Genomic DNA, 24,854 nt, shown 5'->3' with positions numbered 1-24,854 from the left:
GCTAAAAATATGCTCTAAAGGATGGTGAAGGTCTCATAGAGAAATTCTACCTCTAAGGTAGTAAAAATATTTTTTAATGTGACTGGTCATTTATTGGTGCAGAATTGGAGGTAGGGTCATTTGCCTTCTTCAACATGTCCTTGCCTTCTTCATCATAGGGTCACCATATCATAAATGATATGTCATCAAACATATGCTACATCATGTAGTCTTCCATTATTAGGATCACCAGAGGTAAGGTCATCAAGGATTATGGCTTCACATTATCAAAGGTTTGTCATGTCATCATGTGTTTTTCATCAAGATCATCGGAGGTAGGACATGTCATCATGTGTATGTCACATAAGTCATCAAGAGCTTCTAGATCATCAAGGTGTCTTGACATCTTTATCAAACATGAGTTATAGTCATCCTCTGGCATGTCAAGAATATTTGCCAATGCCAAATTGATATCAATGACAACCTAGATTAACACCCACCTGATCACTCATGCTCTGATACCATGTGAAAATTTCCTCTATCACAACAACTGGAAATTATTTTCCTAATTGTTAATTTATTTAACAATTTATTTGTTGTCTGCTGCGGCAAATATCAAATAAATCAAATTGTGATTTTCACAAATAAATCTGCAAAAGAAAAATAGCGTTGGAATCTAAGAAAATCTAGCATACACACACAATAAAAATGACACCGTTATTTTTGGACAATTGTCCCCGAAAAACCCAACTTGGGAAAACCGGTGCAAAAGTGAGGGTTTTAATTATTATGCAACAATGAAATCTGAGTACAATCTATGGATGCCCAACTGGCAATCCAAACAACAAGAAAATCTGGCCAAAATTATGTAAGGGAATTACCCTTCTTCCACAAGCAACCTCGACACAACTTCCCTTCAGAAAAGTTGTCGTCCTGGACCCTCTGCATCAACCTCTACATAGTGCTTGTGCAAGCCCTATGACGCCTAGCCTCTGAACTACCTCTAATGAAATCGTTCTTCCTGTCTTTGCTGAGGAAACTAATTCTCCGACCCTCTAGAAGACTTTCTCGGCCTCTGGAAGCTAAATCAATTTTTCCTCCAACCAAATTGAATTGCTCTTCTGAAGCAACTACGCAGTCCTCTGCGCTACCTTAGTAGGAATAACTCGGCCTTCTTGCTGCTACCTCTCCAGATCTGGAAAATTTCCTCTGGATCACTGTCTCTACCCCTCACTAACTCTGCTTTGATTTTTGGCTCTCTGACAACTATTGTTTCTCTCTAGAAATCGATCTGCCAAGAAAATCGAACTACAGAAGTGTCTTCTCCAAGTGCCCATCGACTTCCTCTTATAATCCATTGTTGGAGCACCAACGACTAAGATTAAATCTTAATCAATGGCTAGGATCATCTTGAAGTCGATCTGTGTGAGTATCTAGATGATGCTCACCTTATCTCCATTAATACTGATTAATTAACCATATTCCCTAAGTTTAGACTTAGGAAATATTTTAAAAACGACCAATAATTTATTTGAGACACTTCTAAGTGGAATTTCCAGAAACAATTTCTGGGTTTTGGAGATCTCATGTATTCTAGCCTCTCCACAAAATTTCGTGGCTAGAACACATCATATGCTATAGAAACTAACAAGGAACTGGTCAAATCTCTTGGGTGGTCACCAAAAACTCAAATTATTTCTCTTTTAACCTATAAATTCGCCCCTTCAAAGATAAGGAGGCTCCTCTAAGGCTTGGTGTGAATATTTTGGAGGAGGAATATTCAAATTTTGTTTGGATAGAACTCTTCCTTTGTTTCTCCTCTAGAGGAGCTAAAATTTTGGTGGAATTCCCATGGTGAATTCTCCATAAAATTTAATGCCCTAGTTGTCACATCAAGAGGGAACCCTAGAAGCTAATCCTTCAACTTGGGGATTCTTTGAAGGAAATTTCTTTAGTAATTAGTGAAGTTAATCATAAATTAGTTTTTCTTTCATCTACCCTGACCTTGGATGTACCATTTTCTCGTGTTAAATCTCAACCCTAGTTCCTATTTAGTTGTTCTCAAAGGGGTTTTTCGTGGAGAGTCTTACTAGTCTCTCCCAAGGCTTGCACCATTTGTTGAACTTTACATTGAATGAGTTACCTTACCTCACTTCAAACCTACCGCAAAGACATTCATCACAAGTGTCTAGTACTGAGACTCCTCCCATTGGTGAAAATCCAATAAGAGCAGGGGACTTAGGTTGTGGTGACAGTGGGCTTCTGTCCCAAGTGTTGTTGTTCCCTCTAACTTTTGCCTCTCTACAAGGCCTGCTAGTTTGAGCAGCAACAAAACCTATACATAGACTATTGCCTTTCCTGGCTGCCCCTAATCACATGCACACATAAATGATGAAAAGATTCATGAAAATCAAAAATATATTGGAAGCCACAACTTAATGTTGGATGTTGTGGCCATGGAAGCTAAGATTTCATGAAATATGCCTAGAGCTAAAGACGTTGCGGATTTTCTACTATTGCAAGGTTCATGTCCTTACTATCAAATGGATCTGTGTACACCCAATAACCACATGTCAAAACTATCCATTATTGAACAGTATCCTTTGTAGCTTGAATGTAGAAGTCCCCCTTTTGCACCTATTCATATGTTTTCTCCTGTATGAGTTGATATGGTTGCTCATAATCCATGGAGTAACTTGGTAGCTCCTTAGGCAAAAATTCAATAATCCAATATCTCTCAATGCTGTCATAAATAGGCTCACTGATGAAGAAAGAGTATTTCAAATCCCATTTATATCTGTCAACTTTGATGAATGCATCAATACTTTCAATGTCTTTACAATCACCATCCTCTTCAAAAGCATGTGTGATCACTAAATCCTCATATTCCATATCACCAGTAGATGTGTCATGAAGATCAATTACTTGGAAAAGAGTGTAGCTTGTTGAACTTGTGCTTCCATCAGGAGAAGTGTGGGTGGGTTCTTAAAAATCTTGACCTCAAGGCTCTTATCACACCCCCCTTCTTCAATTATTTCTTGATTTTTTTATCTGAAATCACCAGTAATTGACCTCAGAGAATTAATGAAGGTATTACAGACTCATGTGTTGGGGTGTGCCTATGTTATTTTATGCAACGGATCGATAATATTGCAAAATACACAGACACTAAAACAGTAAGAGAACACAGTAAGAAAACACATAAAACACAACAAGCTTAATAAGGAGTTCACCCACTCCTCTTGGCTACGTCTCCCAATCCACCCTTTAGTGGTGGCCTTTCTATTGTGTCTTAAAAGCAGAGTTTTTACAATGATGAGCTCAATTTGAGTCTCACTTAATAAATGACAATCAGTAGGATTGTACTTGGATCCCCCAAGTCTCTAGAGTACACAGACTCCCCTTACTGAATCTCGACCTCAACTGGTCTCAGTGGTATGAGTCCAATTTGGTACTCAAAACCTGACAGGTATACAGAGAAGAGTTGCTTGAACCTCTCAAGCTTTCTTTGGAGTTCACCGACTCTCGGACTCTCTCTATCTCTGTCTGCTCGATGTTGCCTTTGCTCTGTAGGTCAGCTCGGCTTCTCTATTCTCTGCAATTTGCTTGTCTCTCTCTTTTTGCCTCCTTTCTGCCTGTTTGTTCCTGTCTTAAAGCCAATCTGCTCCCTGATTGTTTGTTTCTGCTTCCTGACTCTCTGGATCTCCTACCTCTGTCCGCTTGAATTCCCCTGCTCTACATCATCATCATTGTGTAATGCTTCACAGAGAGGTGGCCACCTGTTTCTTCACGAACTGAGTGTCAGTTCTCTTTGAACGGTCGTTATTTTCGTTGCTCCAAGATTGCCCGCGAAACTGATTCCTCTGCCAACTCATCGGTCATGCTGGACCTCAAATCTTATGTGACTCAGCCTATTTCCCCATTGAATCCAGTCATCCGTCGGATCATTTCTCCGTCATTGATTTGAAGCCTCCAGATCTTACGGTTTCCATCCATATCGGGCGGGTAAGTAGCATGACCTTTACCCGTCCGATGTGAGCGGTTTTCTCTCTCATCCGCTGGACGTGTGTCACCCAGTGTATGGCATCGGGGGGGGCTCGGTCGAACCCGCTTACCACTTGAAGCCCTTCCGATACCCTGCAGGGTTTAGCGCAGGACCCATCGTTTGACGGAGTTGGCGATTTCCGTACAGTTTTATGCTTTCCTCGTGACCGAGCACTTGGGGGCTTTCCTTCACTGAGGGGGACGCCCTGTGATACGCGTATCAGAAACTGCCTCTGTTTTGGGATTTGACCTCCCGTTTGTCAATTTGTGCCAGTGCGCGGTCACCATGGGCCAACGGTCTGCGCGCTTTGACTGAGGGTCCTCGTTGTTCCGTGCTGACCACAATGCTATTGTTTAGAGGTTATTTCTGATAAGCTCGACATCCATAAGACTTTGATACTTCGGCATGTTTTTTTACAAAGTTCGGGAAACTTTAAGAGAGTTTAAGGATCCAATTCAGATCATTTTTGATGGGAAAACAAGGAGGTTCTTCATCATTATGCTCCATCTCAAAGTCTTTATCTTCTTCATCTTTGCAAGTGGAAATATTTTCTTTTAATTCCTTCACTTTGCCCTCCTCAACGAGGTGGGACCCTTTACCACTGTTCTCTTCTTGAAGTGAGACACTCGACTTTGCTTTAAGGTTTTCTTTGTAGCTGAGTTCTTTAAGACCTTGAAGATAAATGAGCCATTCTTTGTCCTGACATGGTTTTGTATGTGGTTCTGTCATGCTCTCTTCACTGATTACTCAAGCTTATGCACACAAGGCTCAACATATTTTTCTTTGAAATAGTTTGACAGGAAACAGAGCACATCCTACCTCTCCTTTATTTCCTTAATGATATCATCAGAGGGACACTTACCATATTCCGCAATGAAGTCATTAATCCTTTCCTAAAATCTCCCTTACATTCTGATGAAAACATAAATATCTTTAAACTCCCCATAGCCCCAAATCCAATGGTTTTGAGATATTTTCATCAACTGCAGGAATGTTGATTTCCTTTGGTTCCAAAAAAGAGGAGAGGTATTAGAGAAACAATCTGGGAGTGAAATTGGTGGCTTCAAGAGGAAACCCATATTGTCAAAGTCCCCATGAGGAAACCCATATTGTCAAAGTCCCCATAGTACTAGGTATGTTAGAATATGGTATTGAGCTTTTGGTTATAGCAGTACAGATATATGGGCTAGAAGTTAGCTCATATATGAAGAAAAAGCTGTTTGCCTGTCAATGTGTATGACTAAATATCTCAGAGAGAATAATTAGGGAAGCATCCTTGAAGATGGAAATTGTTGGAATTTGGAATGGTAGATCAAATTAAAAAATTGGATTCTTATTAGAGCATACAAAGGCACAATTTGTGTAATTTCTAGATTGTAGAGTTCTGCTCCCTGTCCAATTAAGTAGAAATGCCATTTTCAGGATATGTGATTAACAAATGTCCATGAGGGGAAAGGATTATGTAGAGCCATAACTTAGAACGTAGAAACCCAAATTGGGTATAGGTGTAGTAATTGGAAAGCTAATTAAGAGGGGAATAATTTTGATTGCTCAAATCTTAGAGAAATGCTTTAGAATTCTTTAGAACTTGAGAAGAAATAGGGCAGTAACCTTGATTTGATAAAACCTATTAAGTGCATAATTACCAGCATTTGAAAGAAAATGCTAGAGACCTAAAATTGAGAAGTATTTAATAGTTCTATTGTTATGCACACTTTGTGGTGTCAAAACTACAAGGATAAATAAAGAACATTATTGAAAAGGGTACATGGAATATGGACATGAAGCTTACACCCATAAACAAGAAGTTAATGGCTGGCATATCAGCATAGAATAAACAGAGTCCAAAGGGCATAGAAAGAGAATGAAGTCATTAAAGCTAGTAGAAAGTATACGGATATTGAAGATAAAGGTGCAGAGCTGTAGAGTTGATAAAAAAAGAATGTTGAAATATCTAGAGAGGAAAAATCAGCTAAACACTGAGCTACTGAAGAGCTTAAATCTTCTGCAAAAGCAAATGAAGAATGGATCATGTTCAAGGTATGGGGAAAGAGGTAAAGTTCATTGAAGAAGAGAAAACCATGGAAGATCCAAGAACTCAAGAAGTGCTATCAGAACTCAAGAATTTGATTATGAGTAGACTATCTACTAGACCTATTTTTATGCTATCACTATGTACTTGTAAATTGACAATTTCTAAACTTTATTGCAATGCATAATGCAATGTACATTCTATAGGTTATCACAATACAATTTTTTAGAATCTATTATGATCTGGATGGGTTTAATTACAATATGGATGCATTGCAATCTGATGGTTTACTTTTGATTATTGAATGGATTCACTAAATTGTTCGTTGTATGCATCATTCCTTATTTCTTGTTCCCTTGTCTTTCCCATTTCATTCTCCTATTACTTGTTTTCGTAACATATCTTGATGTTAATTATTATTTTATATTAAACCTTGCTCACACATACATTAACTTAATATTCATAACACTATATGAAATACCTAGTATCGAAGATGAATTATTTGTTAAGACAGAAAATCGCTCAGTCAACTTCCAACTCCTTGTCCTCCCTATCTTGTGTCAGGAACTGCCAAGGGCCTTCTGTACGACCTAGCCTGGAAAAGCAATCATTTGGTTACTCCAGAAAAAACTTGCATTGTGTTTCTAATCAATAAAAAGTAAAAGTGGATCATTGTTTCACGATATGTAAATATAGGCCAATAAAGGGTGTGAAAACAACAAACAATTTAAAAGAGTGACTGTTCTCAACAAATTGGGAGTGGGAATATTATCATAGTAAACAAGATATTCTCAACGGTATTTAGATTCAAGGAAAGTTTAAAAGCAATATAGTAACACCAAGAAACTTTATATAAGAACCGGATAAATCTCAATATAGGCTTTTAAACCATTCAGTCTACCTCCAAAACCCAGCTGCCATCCGCAAACCCATGAAAAGCGCCAAACCTGCCCAGACTCCAGCAAGACCCAAAATAGGTGGTGCAAGTACCAACCACGTGGAGGATATTGTTCCAACGACTATCTGCATAATCATGTTGTATCTCCCTAAGTCATGACATTGAGTCTAAATATGTCCCAGCATCTAATGTTTCTGCTAAGGAAAACTGGATACCAGCTCTATAGTATAAGCCATGTCTAATATGTATTAAAAATCTTCTCCTACACTCAGCAACACAAAATTTACCATTGAGTATGCTGCATATGCAAAGTCTGATACTCCATAGTGAAGCCCATCAAAAACAAATGCAAGAGCATTGATTGGTTGAGTGCCAGCAACAAACTGCATAGGAAAATAGTAATTTAACTTCCTAATGCAGAAAAACCTAAGCTACATATCATGCCTCATAATAGTTCATAAATGACATTCAGGAAGATTGTTTTTCCATGTAACTGTATACCAGGACTCCAGAAGCCATGATTTCCAAGACAGTTGTATCATTTATGAACAATTTTGAAAATGGTACAAATCCTGCAAACAGAATCACCGCTAAAGCAAGTCCACAGCCAAGTCCTATCTGCAGCATGTTCGTGAAAAGAAGAAATGAGGTAAGTCCAGCAGTGGCAAAGATCACCTAATAGGTATTTCTAGTAAAAGTGAATTTCATTTGTTGAAAGGTGTGTTTGAAGCATCCTGCTCACAAATGATCGCACTTAACTAGGTTCACTAACTCTATATACTTCCCATGCACAACCAACAAAGCTCAAAACTTAGAGTTTATTTTACCTGTAGGACACGATATGCAACCTTTTTTGCCTTCTTGTAGTCTCTTTTGGCAACCGCATCAGCTATGAGAGCCTACAAATAACCCAATAAGAGAAACCTTTTCCAGTCAAAGAAAAGCATGAACCAAAAGCCCATTTGGTTTTGTTTCCTGTAAACTAAATATTTATGATTGCCAATCTTTGTCAAGAATCAATCAGACTAGTATATTCAGTATGATATTTTTCCATTCCTTCGTATTCAACAACGTGATCTTTGATTGCAGTGTCGCAGTTCACATGTATTTCAAATGCAACGGAAATATTTTTTAGTTGGATCACAATATCATTTTCTGCTTGTCATTTTCTGAGGTATTCATGTGTTTCTCAATTGAATGTATAACAGAAAAGCAATAGAGTGAAAGGAGTCGTGCAAATACTGTGGATTGAGTGTATTTTAGAATTCGCAATTCTGTGCACTTAATAGAATTCTGTTGTATTTTCCTCGACTTCAAAATTAGCAAAGAAACAAAGCTCACATTATATTGGGGAGGTTATATGGGACAGGCATCAAAATTCAGATAGCTGGAATATAAGCTTGATGGAGTTGACACTGAAGTAAACAATGTCGAGAAAAAGCAGAACAATTTCAAATTAGAAATTATAAACAAAGATTTTCAATAGGTTGAATTAACTAATGAGGAAATTAAAGTTCAGAAGTTCCAAATACCACTAAGTATGAAGACGTAATCACCAAGAGTATTGTAAAAAAAAAAATTGATAAATTAACAGAAAAGATTGGACAACAAATCATTTTCAATTGCAATATTAAAATAATAATAATTGGAATAAACATTAAGAATTGAGAATTACAGAAAAAATTAATAGAGGGTAAGCTGTTTTTTTTAGTGCAAAAGGGAGAAACTAGTGGGATCCTGTTGGAAATACTGAGAGGGGGGGGGGGGGTGAATCAGTATTTATTAATTTTTGTTCTAGTGATTGTCAAAAGCATATATAGATATGTATATGTATACACAGAACACAGAAATCGACAGCTGGAATAAATGTTTTTATTAAGACTCAAGACAGTGCAATGAAATAAATACAATATAAGTATATCTGACTGTGAATAGTTGCCAAGCTCCAACTTGGACTTCAGTGAGGCTCCAACCTCCCAGAGCACCAACTCTGTTTTGCCAAGACACCAATCTTGGACTTTAGGAGCACCAACTCCTAAGGACTTCAATCCTGCTCAGTTCTGAGGCTCCAACCTCTTGGGCTCCAACCCAACCTTTGTATAAACTGGTTCTGCTGCTTCTGCCTCTGCTACTTCTATTGCCTCTACAATCTTCGCTGCTTCTGTTGCCTCTGCACCCTCTGCTGGTCCTTCACCACCACTCCAGCAACAACAGTCCTCTGTTTTTGTTGTTTTTATACATTCCATCCCTTTGTTCATTTGTTTCCTCTTTCTCACTAGCTGTTTAGCTTCCTTTCTCTGTAGGCTCTTGGGCTTCCTCAACGCTCGCTTATCCTGTCAGTTTCCTCTGTCTAATCGTTTGCTTCTTCAGCTTCCCACTTTCGGTTTCATCTGTCTATCGAACGTTCCAATATTCACAGGACACGTACAAGAGGAAGAGAGGCCGCATACACCCAGTTGTCATAGCTTAACGGACAGCCACGTCCCAATCGCAATCATTATCGCCAGAGTCAGTCTCCTGAACTATCGGGAGCATTATCGTATGCATTTTTGCCTCAGAGGCGCGCGCAGGCCAAATATCAAATTACACAGGAAATATATGAAAAAAACAGGCGACAGTGCTAAAGGGCGGACTTCAAGGATCATAGCACCCGTATCTATAATGTATTGGGTCCGCAACATTCATCGCAATCGGCGATGGCAAAGGGCCGATGGCTGATGGGCCAATCCACTTGTGGATGCGATATTGCATTGAACCTTGTTTTATATGCCCGTCGGGTCCGTTCCTTTCATCGCTATCGGCAATCGCAACATAACTGCAGTCACCAATGGCCAATGCGATGAACCGGATGCGATATATTATTCAATCAAACTTTGATATGCCATCGGGTCCGCGTATGTTTTCGCAATCAGAGGCAGGGCCTTTACCACTCCCGATACCCGCTCCGAAATGCTGGATGCGATATATTATAAACTGTTTTTTAATGAGTCCATCGGGTCCATGCCTCTATCGCAATCAGGGATTGCCCTTGGCGGAGGTCCGATGTGATATCGCTATCGGCAATCGCAATGGCCCACTTGACACTGTATGGCCGCTCCCGAAGTTCCGATGCGACATTGTGTGCCGGACCCGATATGGCTTCAACACTTCCGTGAATAAGGTTTCAAATCTGCCGATAGTGTTAAAGCTTATGTACACGCCTTAGCCTCCATTTGCGCCTCCGATAGTGTTAAACATATATATATGCATAGTTTTTGTTGCCGATGGTGTATTTGCATATATAACCAAGACTTCCGCCTCTGTTTGCATTATATGCATATTTATATGGTTTTTAACCGCCGATAATGATAAAGCATACATACATGGGTTTTACAGGCCCGATAACATAACTGGATATATCTATGTGAGTTCTGCTCCCGATGGCTGTGTATGCTCCCGATAGGCTCCCGATAGGCATGTATGGCTTTGTTTGCTACATTTGCTCCTCCGATGGCTCCTCTTGCTCCAATATGCTCCGGTAGCTCCTCTTCTTTGGGTTTTCTCCTCTGATGGCTCCTCTTATAGCTCCTCTTGCTCCAGTGTGGCTCCTCTGGCTTGTTGAAATATTAATTTCACCTGCGCATTTATTTTTACAAAACAACTGAAGAAAACCACCAAGCTCATCGGACCGCTTTTGCTGTGAAAGTGGTATTCCGTAAATCTCACCCGATGCAATAAAATTTTGCCACGCGTCAACTGTACTTTTCACAAAACCACTTTCTATCGGGACGTAACATTCGTTCTGTTTGGGCGAGCGATGATCGTTGGATTAGTATGAAGACTGTTCGCCGTCGGATCGAAGTCAAAGCTGGGTACGGTCAGACAAATTCCCAACATGGCTTGGTCTGCTCCTATGTGGCTCTGTCTCCTCCTCTTGAATATTGCCATATTGACATCAATGACAATCTGTGTCCAACAATCTCCCCCTTTGTTATTGATGGCAATATTCTTCTGCTCTCTCCCCCTTTGACATCAATGGCAAAGGAATGCATACGAACTCCCCCTGTCAAATTGCTCCCCCTGTCCTTCTGCGTCTTTATGAATGAACTTGAGTGATGATAACGAAATAACCCCCATCTTTTGACGCAGATGTTCGAATGCTTCTCGAGGAAGAGGTTTTGTGAAAATATCATCTATCTGCTCCTTAGTACTGATATATTCCAGGACGATGCTTTGTTCAGCTACTTGCTCACGGAGGAAATGATACTTGATTGGTATGTGTTTGGTTCTTGAGTGCATCACTGGATTTTTTCTGAGACTGACAGCGCTTGTGTTTTCACAATAGGCGGTAATCGGTTGATATGTACATATGTCGAGATCTTTTAGAGCTTCCTTCATCCATAGTATCTGAAAACAACAGTCTGCTGCAGCAATATACTCGACTTCGGCTATGGATAATGATATGGATGACTGTTTTTTGCTGAGCCAGGATACTAAACAGTCTCCTAGGAAGAATGCATTTCCACTAGTACTTTTCCGATCATCTATACTTCCAGCCCAATCAACATCTGTGTATGCAGTTATCGTTAGTGTTGAGTCCTTTGGGTACCAAAGACAAAAATCAGAAGTTCCCTTCAAATATCTGAGAATTCTTTTTACAGCTAATAAATGAGATTGTTTGGGAGCAGATTGAAATCTTCCCACCATTCCTACTGCTTGCATTATGTCTGGTCATGTAGCTGTTAAGTATAGAAGGGCTCCAATCATTGACCTGTAATGAGTTGCATCTACTAGAGGGGAGTCATCATCTTTGCTCAGTTTACAGTTTGTGGTCATAGGTGTACTCACAGGTGCACAGTCCTCCATTCCATATTTTTTGAGCATGTCTTTTAGATATTTGGCTTGAGATATACACAATCCTATTCTGGTTTGAGATACTTGAAGTCCCAGGAAGTGGGACAGCTCTCCTATCATTGACATCTCAAACTCTTTTGCCATGCTTTGAGAAAATTCATGGCTCATTTCATCATTATTACTAGCAAAAATCAGATCATCGACATAAACAAGAGCAACTAGTAACTTACCTTGATCTGTCTTTATGTATAGATTGCTTCCAGCCACTCCCTTTTTGAAGCCTTGTTGTTGGAGATAGTTATCCAGTCTTGCATACCAAGCTCTAGGAGCTTGTTTCAACCCATATAAAGCCTTTTTCAATTTACAGACTAAGTCCTTTCTTGCTGTTAGATCAAAACCTTCTAGCTCAGCCATGTAGACTTCCTCCATGAGTTCCCCATTTAGAAATGCTGATTTCACGTCCATTTGATATATTTTGAATCCTTTTGAGCAAGCAAATGCTAAGAACATCCTGATAGCTTCCATACGGGCCACTGGCGCAAATGTCTCTTCAAAGTCAACTCCTTCAATCTGTGAATAGCCTTTGCAGACAAGTCTTGCCTTGTTTTTGATAACCTTTCCTTCCTCATTCATTTTATTTTTGAACACCCATTTGGTTCCTATTATGTTTTTGTCCTTTGGACGAGGTACCAGCTCCCATGTCTTGTTCTTCTCAATTTGGGACATTTCTTCTTCCATTGCTTTTACCCAATGAGGATCCTTACTTGCTTCTGTAAATGTTTCTGGTTCTATCATAGATAGGAGGGCAATGACTTTTCTCTTGGGTGTGATTGATATCCTTCTTCGGGTCTGCACACCTTCATCTTTATCGCCAATGATCTGCTCTTCTGGATGATGTTTTTGGACATATTTCAACTTTGAAGGGGTATTAGGTGGTTCTCTTTCCTCTTCTTCTTCTTCTTCTTCTTTCTTATCTATTTCTTCTTTTGTAGGTTCTTCTTCTTCAATGAGAAAGTCATCTTCATGTTCTTCAATTTCCTTTTCTGGAAGATCTTCATCAACCTTTACATCAATTCTTTCCACTATTTTCTTTAGTCGATAATTGTAGCACTTGTAAGCCTTGCTCCGTGTAGAGTATCCAAGAAATATCCCTTCATCAACCCGAGAATCAAACTTTCCGGGTGAGCCATCATTTATTTTTATGAAGCACTTGCTTCCAAAGATCTTGAAGTACTTCACCGAAGCAAGTCTTCCTTTCCATAGCTCATAAGGAGTTTTATCACAATTTGGTCTCAATTGAGTCCGATTCAGTGTATAGACAGTTGTCCCTACTGCTTGTCTCCAGAATCTAGGTTGTAAGTCTACTGCTAATAGCATGGTTCTTGCCATCTCTTGGACTGTTCGGTTTCGTCTTTCAACTACCCCATTTTGCTGAGGTGTTCTGGCAGCCGAGAATTCCCTTTTAATTCCATGAATATTACAGAACTTACTGAACTCGTTTGATGTGAATTCTCCTCCTCTGTCTGTTCTGAGGCACTTAATTTTTGAATCTTTTTCATTTTCTACAAGGGCTTTGAAATTCTTAAAACACTCAAAAGTTTCAGATTTATACTTTATGAAATATATCCACATCATTCTAGTATAATCATCAACAAATAACACAAAGTACCTTTCTCCTTGGAGTGCTTGATTTCTAGTTGGCCCACATACATCAGCATGGATGATCTCCAAGGGCTTCGATGTACAAAGTTCCTTTGTCTTGTGGCTGGTTCTGATCTGCTTTCCATGTTGACATGGAGCACACACTGCCTGATTTGGTTTGAACAGCCTTGGGATGTCTTGTACAGCTTTGGTCTTGCTGATATTGATCAGATTTTCGAAGCTTGTATGTCCAAGTCGCTTGTGCCACAGCCAACTCTCATCTGTCTTACTCAAGTAGCATTTATTTTCCTGAATCTTGTTCAGAATGTAAATATTGTCTGGTGTTCTCACCCCTTTTGCCACAAGTTTCCCTGAGGCAGAGTTCCTTATTTCACAGTCTTTGGTGCTGAAAACAACCTTATGTCCTTGATCACAGATTTGGCTGACACTCAGAAGGTTGTGTTTGAGTCGGTCAACCAGCAGAGCATCCTGAGCTTTTCCTGTTCCTTTTATTAGAGTAACTGTTCCTTTTCCTGCAATTCTGCCAGATCCGCTTCCAAAAGACACATTCCCTTCCTTTTTTCTCAGTGAGACAAACTTCCCTCTGTCCCCTGTCATGTGTCTGGAGCACCCACTGTCTACAAACCACTGGTTTCCATTATTTTGAGCACATAGAGCCAGGCCGCATTTGTCCATGCTGGAGTTCTTGCTACTCGTCTTTCTTCCTTTGAGTGGGCAGTCTTGTTCATAGTGTCCATTATTGTAGCAAAAAGAGCAAATCAGATCAAATTTGGTCAAGGGATCAAATGAATTGAAGGTTTTGATTTGTCCCTGTCTTTTGGGGGCATATGAGTTGACTACTCGGTCCTTTTGCGTTGTCTTTTCACTTCTGCGAGCCATACAGTGTCTAGCTTGGTGACCGAAGTTTTTACAGTGAAAGCAGTGTCCAAGAAAGATGGTTTTGAAGCAACCACGGTTTGAGTCGATTTCCTTCCTGGGAATTACTCCTCCCTCGTTCTTTGGATTTTTGATGGGCCCTTGGTGGAGTACAGGTTTGTATTTGCTGTAGTGTCCATGATTCGACTCCACATTCTTCTTTGGAGTAATTCTTTCTTCATTCTTGGAATCTGGGATGCACTTTTGATAACATACATTTTCATCTTTTGGATTGTAGGAAAGTGCATCGGCATAGCTTTTCGAACTATTCTTTGTGCTTGAGGATTCTCCTTTGAAACCTATTCCATACTTGTCATGTTGAGGTTTTTGATTTTTCAGAATAGTCTCAAGTATTTGAGAGCTTTTACAGCCCTTTTTAATTTGCTCCAACTCCTTTCTTAGAGACACTATTTTGGCCTCGCGTTCCTCACAAGTCTCTTCTTTTTCTTTAAGCTTTGCTACCAAGAGATCTTCTCTCCTTATTTCCTCATTTTCCACTTTGATAGAAATGATTTTGTTCCATAGTTTCTCATTTTCTTCAATGGCGCTTATTAACAGTTCATCTACATTTCCTTCCAGTCCTGAGTCATCATCATCTGTGAGCGCCATGAATAATGCTTCTTGGAATTCATCATGATCACTTTCTGCATCTGATTTCTTTTTTATGACCATAAACTCATCCTCATCAGACTCATCTTGCTTGGAGAAGAAGTTTTTCTTATTGAACCCTTTCTTTTTATGTGCCATTCTTTTAGAATTTCCTTCATCATCACTGTCATGTTTATGAGGACATTTTGCTGCATAATGACCTATTTTACCACATTTAAAACAGATAAGAGGATACTTGCCTTTAAACTTAGATCCTCTCTTAAGCTTTCGTACATATTGAGCCAATTCGGATTCCACATCTGACTCATCACTACAGTCATTCCTTTCTTTCACTTCCTTTGACTTTGAGGCCTTGAATGCTGCATCTTTGGAGCTAGGGCCACCTTTCCTCATTTCATAGGCAGTGAGAATTCCATGGAGTTCATCCATTTTGAGGGTATCTAGATCCTTTGCTTCTTCTATAGCACTTATTTTGGAGTCAAATCTGTCTGGAAGAGACCTTAATACCTTTTGAACAATGGTACTTTCTTCCACCTTTTCATCCAATCCTTTTAGGGAATTTACTACTTCAGCTACTCGAAGGAGGTATGCTGCAATATCTTCTTCATCTTCCATCTTCAAACTTTCAAATTGTCTTCTGTGAGTTTGAAGCTTTGCCTTTTTTACTTTTGAGTCTCCATCGTACAAACCAACTAGCTTCTCCCACATTTCTTTGGCAGAGGTACAGTGCATGATTTTTGTAAACTCGGAATCAGTGATTCCACTAGTGATAGAGTTCATGGCCTTTGCATTTGCAATGTAGGCTTTCCTCTCGTCTTGGTCTGTTGGAAGAGTGGAAGTCGCTTGGTATTCAGTTTGACAAAAATGCCAGACTTCAGGTCCAAGGGACATTAAGTAGTAAGTCATCCTTTTCTTCCAGAAACCAAAGTTAGTGCCATCAAACAAAGGAGGTCTTCCTGATGCTTCGTGATTTCTCATCATGGTTGTGGATCCTTCTTCAAGCTGTTAGGCTAGTATGAAGAAGCCTGCTCTGATACCAATTGTTGGAAATACTGAGAGGGGGGGTGAATCAGTATTTACTAATCTTTGTTCTAGTGATTGTCAAAATCATATATAGATATGTATATGTATACACAGAACATAGAAATCGACAATTGGAATCTCCACAAATCAAGCAAGAGAACCACCAAAGGAAATTCGTTGGTCCTCCAACACAACAAATGGTCCTAGAAAATCAAATTTCTAAGGAGATGGTCCAATATGGTTAATTTAAATGAGTTTTTCGAAGAAAAAGATGTAAAATATTTTTTAGTGGTCCAAATCACTCCAACAACAAGTTTCCACTCAACCTAGCCCCTCCTCTAATGCAAATGGTTACTGTTAGCTTTTGTAGCATTGGATGTATTCTAGCCACAAAATTTTGTGGAGAGGCTAGAATACATGAGATCTCCAAAACCCAAAAATCGTTTCTGGAAATTCTGCCTAGAAGAGTCTCAATTAGATTATTAAAGTCTAAACTTAGAGAATATGGTTAATTAATCAGTGTTAATTGAGATAAGGTGTGAATCATCTAGAAACTCACACGAATTGACCCAGAAGTGATCCTAGCCATTGATTAAGCTTTAATCTTGGTTGTTGGTGCTCCAACAGTGAATTATAAAAGAAAGTTGATGTGGAGATGAAGATCATCATGTGCAGATACTCAATTGCCCAGGGAGTTCGATTTTCTCAGTAGAAGCAGCTCAACAGAGAACATAGAGCGAGAGGGTGAGTAGCAAGTGGAAGAGGAGAGTGGTAGCATTTTGGGAGGAAGTTTTTCAGTTCCCGAAAGAGTCGAAGGAAGGAAGGCCGAAATCTTCAGAGGGCTAGCATAGGCACTGTGCAGAGGGTGACACAGGCATCTCAACACAAAGGGTGGGGAAGCTATTTGGAAGGAAGAAAATAGCTGTGGGGTGAAAGAAAATTCTCACAATATTTTTGCGAGTATTTTCTTCAAATTAGATTTCCAGTTGGGCATCTAAATTATTGTACTCAGAATTGCTGGTAAACATTAATAATAAAACCCTCATCTGCTGCACCACTTTTCCAAGTTGGGTTTTTCTGGAGATAATTGTCCAAAAATAACCGTGTCAAAATTTATTGCGTGTGTGCTAGAATTTCTCAGTTTCTAGTATTTTATTTTCTACTAGATTTTTATGGTGAGAATTGCAACTATGATTTTATTCGTTATTTTCCATAGCAAATAAATTGCATAATTAATTTTTGAGTTAGAAGAATAATTTCTTTCAAATGGTGATGGGCCTCCAAATTAAACACAAATTAAGGCCCATCTAACCTTTATTATGCACATGAAGGTTATTAAACCTCTCCTATAATTAATAATGGTTTTTAGCTTTAATATGTTCATTAGGAAGGTTTAGAGATGATTTCATATTTGTGTCTAATATTATTTATTTTTGTAGAATATTGTGAAAATATCAGGCAAATTATGAAGATTTGGAGTAGAAGATAATTTAGGGGCTTCCTCCCTATTACAAGAGGATCCATATTGGATAATAAATCAACAAGATATTTTGAGATTATTGCACAAATTCTGGAGCTCCAATGATTGAGAAAATCTAAGAATGTGTTCCCTATCATTTAATGCAGATTCCTAATGTTAGGAACCAGATCCACTATTTGATGGATTTTGGCGGGGAAAACTTCCTCCTTTCAAGGAGAATTCTTCCTTGTCATCTTGTATAAATACCAATTCGAATTTTCCTCTAGGGGTTCATTTTTCTTAGTCTTCTTATGGAGAACACTTGTATTTTTGCAGCTTCACTTTCATTTTTTGCAGAGATGTAATTGCATTGATAGAGATAATGAAGTTGGTACCATTTTCAACTTCTAAATTTTGGTCTCTTCATAGGACTTTGGGTTTCCTTGTGCTTGGCCATCCTAAAAGCCTCAGAGCCCTTTCGTATAATTTACTTTTCTTCTTTTCGCTTCTTATTCACATGCATCTCTTGTTCTTGCTTTTTTCCTATTTTTGCATTTAGTATTGATGATATCTTGTTATGGGATTGGGTTAAATCATTGTTTTAAAAAACGGTCGTTTCGATACCGAAACAGCCGAGTTGATTCGAGCTGATACCCTCAGCCATGACTCGGCCTTTGAAACGGTACGTTTGGCCGAGTCAGCCATGACTCGGCCGAGTCATTGAATGACTCGGCCGAGTCATGGCTGACTCGGCCAACTCGGCCGTTTCTGTTATGACTCGGCCGAGTCACAAAAAGCCGGCCCAGAACACGTTAAACAACAATTTAATATTTTTTTAATGGATTTTTAAGGTGATTTCTGATTGGTTTGGACTCCAAGGTGTTATATGAATTTGCTAAATGTCATTTGGGGTCCATTCCCCCTCCCAAACCCTATTTAACACACTCAAATGCTCTCTACTATTGATATGCTATTCAAATTTCATGGTAATGTTAAATTCTTAAAGTAAAAGTGACATTCTCCTTGATCTTCATTTTCATCCTTTTACTTAAATTTTTAACATTACCATGAAATGACTCAGGATGTTTGAGAGTGGTTTCGGCCTCATTGGATTTCATATGGAGAAAGTAGAATTTTAGATTTCATTCAAAATGCAGCAGACTTATCAGTTTTTCAGGATTTTAGGATTGGAGGATTGCAATGTTTCCATTGAATTTTGTCATGTATTAGGGCATGGAACTCTTATTTAATCAAGAGCACCAATCCCTCTATGTACCTTGATGTTAGTGACATTGGTTGTCGAACTCCTCTGGGATTCGCTCCCAAACCAGGAGCTTCTGAAAATGTCGCTCCCGCTCCCATTTTCGCTCCTGCTCCCAAGTAACACAAAGAAGAGAAACCGTTTGGATAAAAAACGGTTAAATGATCTAGTTTATGTCCAATACAACCTCCGGCTCAGACGAAACCATTTGCTGAACAAAAGACCTGATTCAGATCCCATTGTGTTGGAAGACATTGATCCAACATGAGATTGGGTAGTGGAGAGTCGTCCAGCAGAGTTTGATCTTGATGAGGATCTTGATTTAGATTTAGATATCAAGACATCAATTGAACTTGAACATGTTGTTCAGTTGAATGCAGATCCCAATCCACCATCCTCAGTCTCATAGCCAGCAAGGACTCCAGTTGTAGGTGTGTTTGGAAACATGAATGAAAATCTCTAAAATTATGTTTAAAATCTTTAAAATTATGTTTTTTTATAAAAAAAAAAAATATTTAATGTATTTTTTACAACGACCGAGTCATTGAAATCGAGCCGGCCGAGTCATTACCGTTTCGGAGTCGGGGTCGGAGTCGATCCTCGTTAAATGGTTGAAGTAAGTTCTTTTGCAGCATCAAAAGCATGATTTCGTCTTTGGAACTTTGGAAAGTCATAATAATCATTGAGATACTTGGATTAGTTTGTTTATTCACAAATCTAACATTTCTGGAAGTCCCTTGTAGCGAATAGTAATAATTTTCTGCTATTTTTTAGAACATGCTAATGAGCTTCAATTGAGTTGATTCCACTTGCATTAGATCATAAAAACATTCGAGTTAATAACAAAATTTACCCCATTTCATTTTCACTTGAATAGGTTAGGCATTTGATAGATTAACTAGCTCACTAGTTCTCGAATTTCTAGATTTCAGACTAGTAATTTTCTGTTATTTTTAAGCATGTGTTAATAGAAGTCTTTTTTAGTGATTCTACTTGGAATGGAGACCTAAGACATCCTATTCAATAAAAATGTTTGTTCCATCCAATTTGGATTTGATTTGCTTGGTCATTCTGTGAATTATATCTTCTTGTAGCAAATCCTGTAACTTCCTGTAGCAGCCTGTAACTTACTGTAGCACTTTTCTAGCATGTATATACTTACCCATATTTGCTCAAAAAAACTTGGTTTTTGTCCCTTAGGTTTGAATCATAACCCTTAGGCTCTAAATCAATGGTCGAGGAGGAATAAACACCACTTAGGACTTGCCTTTTTACCCATGCAAAGCATCTCAACAATTTGGGTTAATGGACAGATTTATGAATTTGATAATATGATTTTCTTGATTTCCACATCCAATGAACTTTGTCAATAGATCTAAACTCTTTGAAATGTAATGATTGATATTTAGTTCATGATCTTTACTTTATGCAATTAGAATAGGTTTTCTTTCCTTGTATTTTATTTCCGGCAATAGGTTAAGGTTTCTATTTCGAGCATTTCTATTTCAGCGATTAGTTTAGGATTTGATTTCATTACATCATGACAGTGAAGAAATGATCCATTATATGTTGTACATATAGTGCCGATACCTCTTAAGTTTGTACGAACCTTGGGTTGATAATTAAAGTTGGTAGCCTTGAGAGTTGCAACATTCTTGTTGCAATACTGAGGCTCATCACTTTTTAGCACCATTGTCGTGGAAGTGTCAAAGTATGCATTTTTTCTTTCCTAGTTGATTCATTTCTTTTACTTTCCGCAAAAACAAAAAAGATTTGTTTTAGGCATATTTCATTTTAAAAATAGAAAATTGCATTGCATTAGCATTCTTATTCAAAAATAAATAAAATTTAAAAATACTTCTCCAACACCAAGCCCCCTATTTGGTCTTGTGGTGCAATAAGAGCCACATCACCATTCATTTTTGCAGGTAGAAGAAGAAGAGGTGACAGAGAAGGTAGGAGAAATGGATGGATATGATGACAATGAGGAAGATCCCCTTGGATTTCCCATTCAAGGCATTGATGTTAGTGTGCACATGAAGAACATTCCTCCATTTTTTCTTCCAAACTTTCATGGTCTAAGGTCAGAGGATCCGGAAACGTTTCTCTTTGAATTTGAAATTGTTTGTAGATCTTATGGTAACTTATTAAACACTCAAAAATTGAGATTGTTTCTGACAACATTGAAGGATAGAGCTCTTCAATGGTTCATGAGTTTAGGAACTAATTCAATGAGATCATGGAATGATATGCAAAAGATATTTCTAGAAAAATATAAAGATCATGATCTTAAAGAAGTGTAATGGCTCATCTACTAGTACAAACAAAATGTGAATTATTAGCATGCATATGATAGCTACATATGCATGTGTCACATGCACTGCACTAGTAGTCATATTAAATTATGAAGAAATTCCAAGCATAGGATAAAAGACGTAATTGTTGAAGACACTAAATAAATATCTAACTCGTAAAAATATATTGCAATATGTATTTTAATATGTGTAGTCATCATAATAGGTAACCATAGAATATTATCCAAAAGTTCTAAATTAAATTATTTAAAGTTTAAAAGGGAGCTATATTGTTATTAAAGAAGTAACTCTTAACTAAAGATTAAACATTAAAAAAGGTATAATATAATAAAATATTAAATAAATCTTAATAAAGAAAAGATACTACGTAATATAGTTTGATATCACTTAAAACCTTGTAAAGTGATGAATGTCAAAATGAAGTGTGACTACCTCTTTAATTCATTGTGAAGAGCCACATAATATAGATAGGGGGCACACAGCGAAGGCAATGAAGGATGAATGAACGGTGGTTCTAAGAAATAAAGGAGAAGGGAGTGTGATTGAAAGGGGATCTTTCTACTTGGTAGCACGGTGTTGGGAGGAGGAAAATTATCGGAAAAAGAAAGGAGATTTTTTAACAAAATGGTATAAACAGTGAGGACTGAGTCTTATTTGTTTTTGAATTTTTTGAGCACGGGACCGGATTGCATCAATTGAGAAGCATTCTGGAACTGAGTACCTAAGTTGTACTCAGTTTGGCCGGGAGGTTTTGGTCTTTTGGTAACGGGAACAAGAGCGACAACAACTTTGAAGCATCTTCAACCACAAAAACCCAGGTAAGTACTCAACATCAAATTAATAAATTCTCATATTATAATTTTGGTTAAACTTTAAAGCAGGTTTCATATTTTGTTAGGAGTAAATATATGATTAAATTATTTAAAGCCTTACAATCTGGTATCAGAGCTAGTTTTTAACTCTGCGGGACCTTATTGGCCCTACACCTGTAAACACACTCTTAAGGTTTATGATTCTGTTCAGTTTTAGAAAGAAAACATTTTCGTAGAAACAAATTCCAGACCATGTGCTCCAGTTACAGGGCATATTAATTGTCTATTTGAAAAGTCCACATGTTTTGTTGGACAGTATGAGTTTGTATGGCAAACTTTTTGAAGAAGTGTTAAAGAACCGATGGTGTTATTCCATCGGTTGTCGGGAATGTGCTCATGATGTGGCTAATTGTTCTCATTAATAGTGATTTCCTCAATTCGCCCTCTATTTTGGAAAATAGAGAGATAAACCCCTTGCCTACTTTTAAATCCATTTTCCGAAGGAAAATAGGATCGCTTGACCTCTGACGGCTGAAATGCTTGAAATCTCTGATGGATGAAAATCTTCAGCGTCAGGTACCTTTTGCCCTGACGTTTGGAGGTAGGGAGGCTATATGTTAAATCTATCCAGGTGATTGATACTTAGGGTACACTTGCAAGCTAGTTTTTCTCTCTTTCTCTGAAATTAACATAACCAAAATAAAAGTATGAACTGTGGCTATGGACGCAAATGTTTGTCTCAGCGTTAGCATCGAGCTGTTTTAATAGAGGGAACTTGAAACCCTTCTGGTACCATATTTCATCACCGCAAATCTATGCTTCAATTTGGGTTTATCTTTCCAAGCTACATAAATCGTGCACTCTTTCCGTCGAATGTTTATATTTGCCCGTTGCCCTGAGAAATTCTCATAATCTTTCCTTCAGTTAGAGCCTATTCACCAAAGTTTGTTACGCTAAACCTAATGTCGTCGCTTAACAGTTGTCAGATCAAGCCCGACGCAAATGTATGGCGGTGATTCCATCCGTATGCAGGAATTTAAAAGTAATATTTAACAGTTGCATATATTATGACCATAGGATATGATAGCTAGCGCAAAATGGAAAGAAGCTTTAGAAATAAAATGAATGATTTTTTCAAACTTGGTAACATTATCAAGCACTGTCAATATAATAATAACCATTATGTTGAGGAACATAAAGAAAATTCTAAAGTTAGATTCCCGACATAGATGTGTAACATACTATACGAAATAGGGATAATCTAGCTAGCGAATCCGATCACCTATTCATTATCGACCGGCATCGAGACGTCCTGGAATATTAAGATACTACTAGTTAAACGTCACTAAATTCTATCTTTCTAGAACACTCTCAAGCTTTTGGTAAAGACTTATCCTTTCTAGACATCCATGAAGCAGTCTGGGAATCTTTTCATTTTTGAAATAATTTGTGTGATACCAAGGCATATTCCAAGAAAAATTGATATCGAGTATTTCTGGAAATAACCTGAAATAGAAAAATATGAAAGAAGGTCACTATTAAATTGGTAACATCGAATTTAGACTAAAAAAATATATATATGTTTTAAATATCAAACTCAAGTAAGATAGCTAGTGAGTTAAGTCGTGCCAAGGCCCACCCTTCCTTAGTGTCACGCCCCTACACCTACGGTAGTCTTCCAACCGCTTGTAGCAAGGTGCGGCACCACCGAATGCTTTCTTTTCACCAATACTAACATTCGTGGACTACGCCTACTTTCACATTAACATTACTTAGCTTGTGTTTCGCAACTAAGTAAACTTGCAATTATCCTTTATACTTAATGAAGCCCATACTCATTCATTATCATCATGCAATTATACCAAGAACAACAACAACTGCAACAAGTATAAAGGGGAGGGGCAACTCCCCGTAATGTGAGTCTGCCTGACAATATATTAAGAATATCAGTTTTACAATATACAAGTGTGCCTTGCCAAACCAAGTCTCACACTTAGCCAAATATTACAAAGAGAGGCAACCCTGCCTTTTACAATACATGTACACCTCTTGCATAAGGGATAGTGCTCACCCGAGCCACTAATTCCCCTTACCAAGTCCTGCACAATTTCTGCACATACACCGAACCCCGGGCACACCTTGCCCACACCTCTACCGGTACAAGATAATCCTCAAACTGCACCTTTAGATAGTGCGCATGAGCTATGCACAGCTCTACCCAAACCTGCGCAGTTTTACTTTACCCCTTCTACCTTATGCGTAGATATGTGATGAAGATTCGATGGATGAATGAGCTCTAAGCTCACTTTATATATATGCTTCTTACTTGGTTTCATATGTGGGTTTACATGGGGTGTACAGCCCCTTGGCTGACCCCCAAACCATACATAATGCGCCCATAAGACTCTCTTGCAAGTCGGCTTGCAAGCTCTAATCCATCGCATATAAGTTCGCTCCACACTTAGCCATATTTCTAAGTGCCGTGCCTTTCGTCGCATTTCTTCCACAGGATCGTCGCATTTCTTCCGCAGCCTCGTCGCATTGTCGTTTCGTGCGCGCCCGTGCCCTCGTGCACGAAAACTCGTCGGCGCTTGTCGCACCAATAACTCGAAGGCCTTACATCCTCCTCCACCTAAAATCGTTGTCGTCCTCGACAACATACCATCCCGGTAGCCATCCACCAAGATCATCATCATCCACGATGTTGACTCCTCTACACAAAGCAAACATCCTCGCAACATATGTAGAGCCTCATCTCCATCATATCTCGACTTAGTGACCAACTGCCACCAAGCTCACCATACCAAGGTATGCACCTCAACGGTATGCTCTCCATCAGATATCATCTCGATCCATGATCATCGACCCCTCTGCCACAATCTCCACTGCAACACCTCGTGTCGACCTCATCATGTGTCCCTATGTGAACCCCTGCCATGATACTCCAGCACGATGCCAACATATCTCTGCACACTTCCGGACCTCATGTCTGAACTAGTTGGGTAGCTAAT

The 24,854-nt window shown here is 38.6% G+C and overlaps 1 protein-coding gene across 4 annotated transcripts in view; it reads right to left on the bottom strand.

Moving 5' to 3' along the window:
- The window catches only part of LOC149162106 (protein DETOXIFICATION 44, chloroplastic-like), a 559,183-nt gene that overhangs the window by 154,561 nt on the left and 379,768 nt on the right, over positions 1-24,854 (bottom strand). For all 4 annotated transcript variants that reach the window (XM_089437140.1, XM_089437141.1, XM_089437139.1 and 1 more), the window contains exons 9-13: positions 7,782-7,853; positions 7,456-7,572; positions 7,242-7,337; positions 6,958-7,079; positions 6,538-6,651 (exon numbers count right to left, since the gene is read on the bottom strand). In XM_089437140.1, the coding sequence (XP_089293266.1) occupies positions 6,579-6,651; positions 6,958-7,079; positions 7,242-7,337; positions 7,456-7,572; positions 7,782-7,853 (480 nt within the window). In that variant the 3' untranslated portion in view covers positions 6,538-6,578. The remainder of the gene's footprint in view (positions 1-6,537; positions 6,652-6,957; positions 7,080-7,241; positions 7,338-7,455; positions 7,573-7,781; positions 7,854-24,854) is intronic.

The sequence above is a fragment of the Pinus tabuliformis genome, chromosome 5_2 (genome assembly GCF_031772625.1).
Source record: "Pinus tabuliformis cultivar Carrire ecotype Pingquan chromosome 5_2, CPIR1, whole genome shotgun sequence".
In the NCBI taxonomy this organism is placed as follows: domain Eukaryota; kingdom Viridiplantae; phylum Streptophyta; class Pinopsida; order Pinales; family Pinaceae; genus Pinus; species Pinus tabuliformis.
The sequence above is the reverse complement of the archived record's forward strand: the minus strand, read 5'-3'. Positions and strand labels throughout refer to the sequence as shown.